Below are 8,511 nucleotides of genomic sequence, written 5' to 3' on the forward strand. Positions count from 1 at the left end.
ATATGGCCTCAAGCAAGCATCCAGACAATGGTATTCTAAATTGTCTGAAGCTTTGTCTACAAGAGGATACATTTCTAGTATGAATGACTACTCCCTGTTTACAAAGTCTACTTCTACTTCTCTTACTGTACTAGCTGTTTATGTTGATGATATCTTACTAGCTGGGGATGATGTTGTTGAATTGGATAGTGCTAAGCTATTTCTTGATCAACAATTCAAAATAAAGGATTTGGGGACAATCCATTATTTTCTTGGTTTGGAAGTCACTCAATATCCTGAAGGATACATCATCAGCCAACAAAAGTTTACATAGGACTTGCTGGCAGATTTCCACTGCCATAATTTTTCCCCTGTTGTGACTCCTCTTGATACTTCTATCAAGTTGTCTGCTAATATGGGGTCCCCATTAACTGATCTTAGCACCTATCAGAGAATTATTGGCAAACTCAACTTTCTCCAACACACAAGGCCAGATATATCTTTTTGTGTTCAACATTTAAGTCAGTTCCTTCAAGCTCCTCAAGTTCCTCATATGCTTGCTGCACTCTATGCCCTGAGATATCTGTCCAATGCTCCTGCTTTAGGGATTCTTCTTTCTTTCTTTTTTGATACCTCTATCAAAGCCTACTCTAACTCTGATTGGACTGCCTGTGCTGAGTCAAGGAGGTCTGTTTCTGGTTTTTACATTACACTTGGTGGTTCACCAATCTCCTGGAAAAGCAAGAAGCAACCCACTATTTCACTGTCTTCTGCTGAAGCAGAATACTTGTCTCTCAGAAAAGTGGTTGCTGAGGTGTCTTGGTTGGTTAGGACACTAGATGATCTTGGTTTGCATGTTTCTGCTCCTGCTCCCATCTTTTGCGACAGTCTTGCTGCTTTACACATTGCCAAGAATCCAATCTTCCATGAAAGGACAAAGTATATCGAAATTGACTGCCACTATGTACGTGAGAGTCTCAATTTAGGGCTGATATTTCTGCATTTTGTTCCCAGTTTTGCCCAGCTTGCTGATATTATGACCAAGCCGCTTCCTGGGCCCCTTCATCATTCTTTACTTGGCAAGCTTGGTGTGCTATCACCCCCAAGCTTGAGGGGGGGGGGTGTTGACATACACATAGGCCAAGACGTACAAATAGGCTCAACTAAGCCTAATAGATAGTATTTCAGCTTTGTACATTTCAGCTTTGTATTACTTAGTGAGATAGATAGCCTTATTTACATTTTGCTTTACATAGCCATTTTATGTAAATACATATACGGTGGACTATTCTAGAAAGGACAGGTTTTGGGATTTCTAATAAGACACCGGATATTTTCTTATAATCTTCTCTCTTGTTCTCTGAAGTTTTGGGCGTTTCCACCATGAAAATTCCCCTTTAGCTTCCGCAAATTCTTATGTTAACATGCACATATTATTAAATTTATATGTACAAAATAATAAACTTTTAATACAATATATTACTCAAAAATATTTATTCAAACTTATAAGTTAAAACCAAAGCATATAGGTAGTGCGAGTTTCAAATCTTGTTAGTTCTAATTGTTTTAATTAAATAATTTTCTTAAATTTATCTTAAAATTTATAAGTAAAAAGTAAAGCACAAAAATAGTGAGAGTTCCATTCTTGTTAGTTTTAGTTGTTTTGATAGATGCATTTCAAATTATATTAAAATTGATAAGAAGATATCAAATTGATAACAATATTAGCTAGGAGTGTCGCATCTGATAATATCGATCGTGATAATTTACGTTACATTCCAAAATTTCTTTTTTCTTTTACAAAAAATTACAATATAATAGATGAAAAATAGTGGCGGCCCTAAGCATGTGCTAAATATCAAAGAGTTCTATGCAAGGTCTAATGAATTTGAAGTGTTCAGGATAGAGTTTTTCTTCCTTGTATTCTTCAAACATTTGCTAGCGCAGAAAAAAAGACATTACTCAAAAATGAACCAGGAAATTTCCCACTTTGTTCTAGCCTCGGAGAGTTTTCTTTCTTGTATTCTTCAAACATCTGCCAGCGCACAAAAGAAATACATTACTCAAAAATAAACCAAGAAATTTCCCACTTTGTTCTAGCCCCGGAGAGCGAGGAATGGCAGTAAGGCCACCCCGCAAAATTTAAATGAAATCTCCCATAAGAGATGTGTTACACCTCCTTTTTTACCACCCGAGAGGGAGATATAAGAGAGTTTTTCTAATTAAAGTGACATTATTCGAAATGGAATTATTTTATTTATTTTTCAGAGTCGCCACTTGGAATAATTTATGGTGTCCCAAGTCACCGGTTTATTTTTAAAATCCCAAATCGAGGAAATTTCGACTTTACTTTTAAAGTTTGCGAACAAGAAATTCTAAGTAAGGAATTCTGTTAACCCGGGAGAAGGTGTTAGGCATTGCCGGGTTCCGTGGTCCTAGCACGGTCGCTTAAACGAATAAGATTGGCTTATTTTCTGATTAATTACATGTTTTAAACCTATTGTGCATTTTTAGCTTTATAACCGCTTTTAATTATTTTAAACCGCTTTTAGGAAGATTTAAATGTCACTTAAAACATGTCTTAAACCACGCTACATGAAATGCACCCGCGGTTCACGACACGTTCTATTTAACATTGTTTGAGAAATTGAAATTGGGTTACATGAAATGTACACCCGGAATTTAAAAATCACAACTACCTCACGGGAACCGTACCCGTGGCTATGATGAGTTATTCAAAAAAACGCGCATAGAGAAACTACGAAGGTTTGCATTAACAACATTTATGAGGGCCATGGAGAGTTCAATTGATGGCACACCTAAATTTTACAAGGTTTTGAATTAAGTTCATGAGGGCCATGGGTTATTAAAGGGAAAATGACACACCTCAAATTTTCTACAAGAGTCAACTAATTATATGAGGGCCACGGGCTTAGGGGTTTCATTTGACATGGCACACCTCAAAAGGTTTTAAAAGAAAAGTACTTAATTAAGGGATTCTAAGGATGTTCTTATTTTAAAACTAACTTAAACTTAACAAGGAAGCTATTGATTATAAACCGGCTTTCTCTAGTCGTTTTGGACAAGGAGAATGGGCCAGCAATGGCTCTTAAAACAAATCAGCTTTGAAGCTGCAACTGGGCTCACGATTTGGCCCGATAAATCAGAAAGGTTCTGTGTATCATTGATGTAACTGAATTGAGCAGCCCACATTGGGATTAAATTTAGGCGGACCCAATGGCTATGTTTTCTAATTGGGCCTATCTACCCTTCATTCTTTGAGCCCAACTTACATGCTACTCATTTTACAAAATTATAACCCAAATTATTTCTAATTAGAGAGCTCAGATTTTGGAAATCAAAATACAACTTCATGTTTAAGAAGTGATTGCATTGTACACGATTTGCAGAATAAAAATAACATGAAGGACATACATTCATATTATGGCTCATAGAAGAAATCTTAAAATTGAGCCAAGTTTATTGGGCTTAAGGCCTAGACCCAACGGTCCAGGCTCAGACCTGTCAAGACCTATTTTCATCTAGGCTTATCTCCAGGCCTGGCCCAATTGCCCACTATACTTATGAAAAGAAAATATGATAACACCCAGATACACTCTTCATGCTGTTATTTCAAATATCAGTATATGAAACTAAAACCTTAGATTATTACAGTCCTCAAAAATAAAATTTCTTAGAATCAATACATTGCAGCCTATTAATACATGAACACTATGCTAATAACTAATCTATTATAAATTTTGCATAACTGATATCCTGAAGAATATGGCCTCTTTTGGACATGGTTTGTCCATTAGAATTTAGTCCTTTCTTGTGTTTAAACAGCAGTATCCAAATGTCAGCTTTTGAACCTACTGATTTGGCAAATTAACGACCAAATCTGCAGGTACTAAGCCCCAAATTAGCTAGCAGCTTTACAACCATTCTCATGTTCAAACAACAACTATAACACACAGATTTTAGTACACTATTAGCTATATATATCTAAATTTAGGCCTTAACACATGCTGATTTAACCAATCAATGGCCAAATCTACAAGTTATGGCTTACTTAACTTTAAACCAGGCAAGCATTATACTAGATCACTTATAAGCAAGAAAGGCATGAATAACAGCCGAAAGAGCTAAGGTAAAGGAAATCAACAGAGATTTACAACTTATGCAAATCCAGATTTCAACATGTTAAGAAGACTACATCATAAAAAAAACACAAATGCTCATGTTAATACACTTACAATCATAATAGCTAAAGTCAAAAGATTAATCAAATAATATCAAAAGAATACTCATTCATTACACATTTCTTTGCAAATTTTGACATTTTTATAACTTATGTACAAGGAAACTACATAGGAGATCTGAAGCAGTACCTTGAAGAGTGAGAATCGGCAAAGAAAATATGGAGACAAATAGCTGAGAATCCAAAGATGGAACAATAGAAGGGAGCAGACAACAGCAGCAGTAAAAGACAACACAACAACCTCAGATAAACCCAGATTCCCAAACAGCAAAACCATAGCAATATTGAAACCAGAAATTCCAACCCAAACTCAAGAAAAACCTTCTACTTCAGGCCATGTTTTCAGCAAAATCCCAAAGAAAAGAGGTGTTTTGAAGGTTTTATAAGTTTTCTGAAATCTGATCTCTTCATAAGAGAACAAGGAGCTTTGGTGCAGTAAAATGATACTAAAATTACTAATGATTGCTAAATTTTGTGTAAACCTAGAATCAGAGGACGTAAAGAACTTTTAGGTCTTTTTTAGGTTATCTAAGTCTGATTTTTCTGTATAGAAATGGTACCATATATAGGTACCAAAGATGCCATGTGCTGGAGGAATTATTCCTCAGCCACAAAAAGCATATTCCAACAGGATTGGACAGCTCTATTGGTTTCAGTACTTTGTACTAACCAAATGAGGCCAGCTGCTCCTCTTTTCTAGAATATTCCATCCTAAAACATATCTCCTTTTAACAATTAACTAACCCTCTAAGACCCTCTAAGTTTCTTTTCGTACAATTAATACCCTAAAAGTCCTTTGATTTGCAGATTAAGGAAAACACAAACAAACATGCCAAGAAAAATCAAATGAGCAAAATTAAGCAGTTGGGATGAATCCAGATACTAAGGGAAACCTACCATTAACTGATTTCGAATTGAATCCATGATTTAAATACACATAACTCTAACTAAACTAAAAGAAAATCATGTAGTCGAGTACTGAAATTCAAAATATGCTTTAATCAATCAAGAACAAATCAACAAATAAACAGTCATGAATAAAGAAAGAGAGAAAAAATAAAATCTAAAATTAAACCTAAAACATGCGTCTAATAAAACCACTAAACGTGCAGAAGAAAAGCAAATATAAAATTTAAACGAACAGAAGAAAGGAAGAAAATTTACCTAAATTTATTTCAGGATTAGTTCAATTTGAGAACTCGTCCAAAATCCTTCGAAATGTAAATGAACTTTGACTACCATTAGTAGACTGTTCTTAACAAGAACAGTCGTCTAATGTAGGTTTTAAGTTCATTCGACCAAATATAAATCAAGAAGAGGAGAAAGAAAAATTAGGGTTCTTCCGCAATCATGAGATTTAAAATTCGAAGAAATTGGAGCTGATTCGAAAGGGGCTAATAGTGGTTTGGGGTTCAGATGGGGGCAAGGATCATAGGGTATGAGTTTGGAGTGATTTGGAACGATTAAGGTTGGCCGGATTTTTTGATTTATGATTCGAAGAGCTCAGGCATGATTCGAAGGTAAAGGACTGGAGATATGGACTGAGGAGGTGAAAGGGAGTTCATGGTGTTATTTTGGGGAATATTGGACCACCGGAACCGTCATGAGGCGATTTCCGGTGGTGGTTTGCAGTGGAGGCAACATGGGGATATAAGGCGGCTAGGGTTTGGTAATTTACAGAGAGAGACGGAGAGTGAAAGGGTTCGATGGGGGGGTATGTCTCCATTTAAACAGTTATATACTTAATGATCCTTCAGTTCTGGGCCATTGGATTGCTAAGATCCAACGACTGTGATCAAGCGTTACAAAAACGGGGTCGTCTGGGTTTATGGGGGACCTAGACCGAGTATAATTGTTTTGGGCCTGGGTTGGGGGTAACGGATCTAGGCTGGTTTGGGATAAATTAGCCCAATTTCAAAAAATCAAACTCTTTATTTCCCCTTTTTCTTTTCTTTTTTCTTTTTTTTAAATCAAAAATCCTAATAATTAAAATCCTAAATTATCTAAAATGTGAAATTAAAATATTCAACTAATTGTAAACATCACTTAATTCTAAATTAAAAGAGAAACATCAATAAACTAAAAATTAAAAGACAAAAAATGTAAAAATGAGCTATTTTTGTGATTTTTAAATTTCTATGAAACAAATACTTACTGATTAAAATGTAAGAACAAATCCTAAATGAAATGCATGATATTTTTTTGGTATTTTTTCATGATTTAAATAAAAATTAAACATGCACAGAAAAATGCAAATAATTAAGAAAATTCTACAAAAATTCCTAAAACTAGCAAATAATTAAGAAAGAATCTATTTTCTTGGATTTTATAGGAGTATTTCGTATACGGAAAAAATCACATGCTCACAGCTACCCCTCTTTTCTCGGAAACATGAAGGGTTTTCGGGCAAAGATAAAATGAGCAATTATGAGGGATTTTTGCCAGTTTGAAACTCCATGGGAAGCATCTTTTGAAAAAACCTGACCGAACCTTGCTTCAGCGGTTGGCTACATAGCCTTGGCTATAAAGGAATCATGTCAGTGTAGTTCTGGAAGTTTTGGTAGCTGGGACTACCAGAAAACTATGATTTCACTGATGTTGCTGTTGTTTCTTCTTGTTGAGCTTCTTATTACACCAAAATGAAAAATAAAAAAGTTAAACTAGCTAAGCCTATCAACTACGAGTTACAAGATTCTTATCTATAAACCTTCTAAAGCTTGATCTTGAGTCTTGGATGGTTCTTCGTGCAGACTCTGATCTGAATCTAGATGTTCGTTAGCTGCAACCGCTGGTTCATTCTTCTTCAGCTTTTCGGATCAAGGCGGGACAGGCGAAACTTGTGACTTCAATCAAATTTTGAGTAGTCCGCATCTTTTATCCGCTTCTACATTCAGAGTTCAACTTCTTTTCTTGTTTCTTCTTTTCTTTTATTTGGGGTGAGACTCCTTCTTTTGGTCATCTCAATCTTGTGCCTCACAGTCAAAACCTGTTCCGGCACCAAAGCAAACAACGAAATAAATTTTTCTGCCCCAGTTTTCACCAGGAAAAATTCGTGAGTTATTTTAACAAAAATCTAAACTATTTCTTTATTTGAAAGCAAATAAAATAAGGATTGTGTATCCTTAGGAAAAAGAGATTAGAGAGTGGAGCCCTATATTTATACTAAAATCAACTAGGGAGTGGAGACCCTATGTTGGAAAAGCGACTAGGGAATGGAGACCCTATGTCTAAAATAAACTCAACTAGGGTGTGGAGACCCTATATTGGCAAAGGCGACTAGGGAGTGGAGACCCTATATATAAAATAAATTCAACTAGGGAGTGGAGACCCTATGTTGGAAAAATGACTAAGGAGTGGGGACCCTATGTCTAAAAATAAACTCAACTAGGGAGTGGAGACCGTATGTTGGAAAGGCGACTATGGAGTGGAGAGCCTATGTCTAAAAATAAACTCAACTAGGGAGTGGAGACCCTATGTTTGAAAGGCGACTAGGGAGTGGAGACCCTATGTTTGAAAGGCGACTAGGGAGTGGAGACCCTATGTCTAAAAATAAAATCAACTAGGGAGTTGTGATGACCCAAAATATCATCTTTAATTTAAATATTTATTTTTGTGTTTTATGAAAATGTCGAGAACTTACCTGATATGAGTTTAGTATCACCTGGGTAATTAATGTGAATGTCGTTCCTTTTCTAGTAATATATTACTTATGAGGCCAATGTTGGTATTGTTTTCATGTTGGGTTACGTTGTTTGGGTTATGTATATGTTGTTAGGATTGGTTTCTGGGATTCTCTGACAAGTGGATAGGCCCAGTTACAAAGGAAACTCTAGCAAAATTTTTGGAAATTTTGGGAGTTAGTAAAAATTCGGGAAATTGAAATGTGCGAAAGAAGAGGTAAGTTATGTTATGCGTTTGGGGGCAGATTTTACTTCTCATCCGAGGACTATTAACATGATGTATACCAATTGGATATGATATCAAGCGTACGAAACATTCTATAAGTGATATGGGGTCTGAGGAAAGTCATAAGACTAAGCCAAGTTGGAAAATTTCATAATAGACTACAATTTTAATAGAATGCTCACAAGATCCTAATTTGGATGATCATATATACATGAAAATAAGGTGTTATGTGATGTACAACCTATCAAATTAAATATCGATGAGTCTAGTTTCCAACACTTTAAACCGTTTGTTATTTGGACATTCCTACACAAAGTTATGACCAAATTACCAGAAGCTGGAAAAATACAATTTTGCGGTCAAAT

At 35.5% G+C, this 8,511-nt stretch overlaps 1 protein-coding gene across 1 annotated transcript; it reads left to right on the forward strand.

The window, feature by feature from the left end:
* The first annotated feature begins 394 nt into the window (after positions 1-394).
* LOC142180817 (secreted RxLR effector protein 161-like) lies at positions 395-1,159 on the forward strand. The gene has a single exon (XM_075252906.1). It carries the CDS (start codon positions 395-397, stop codon positions 1,157-1,159), a length of 765 nt encoding a protein of 254 aa, XP_075109007.1.
* The last annotated feature ends 7,352 nt before the right edge of the window (positions 1,160-8,511 follow it).

This window comes from Nicotiana tabacum, chromosome 5 (assembly GCF_000715075.1).
Source record: "Nicotiana tabacum cultivar K326 chromosome 5, ASM71507v2, whole genome shotgun sequence".
In the NCBI taxonomy this organism is placed as follows: domain Eukaryota; kingdom Viridiplantae; phylum Streptophyta; class Magnoliopsida; order Solanales; family Solanaceae; genus Nicotiana; species Nicotiana tabacum.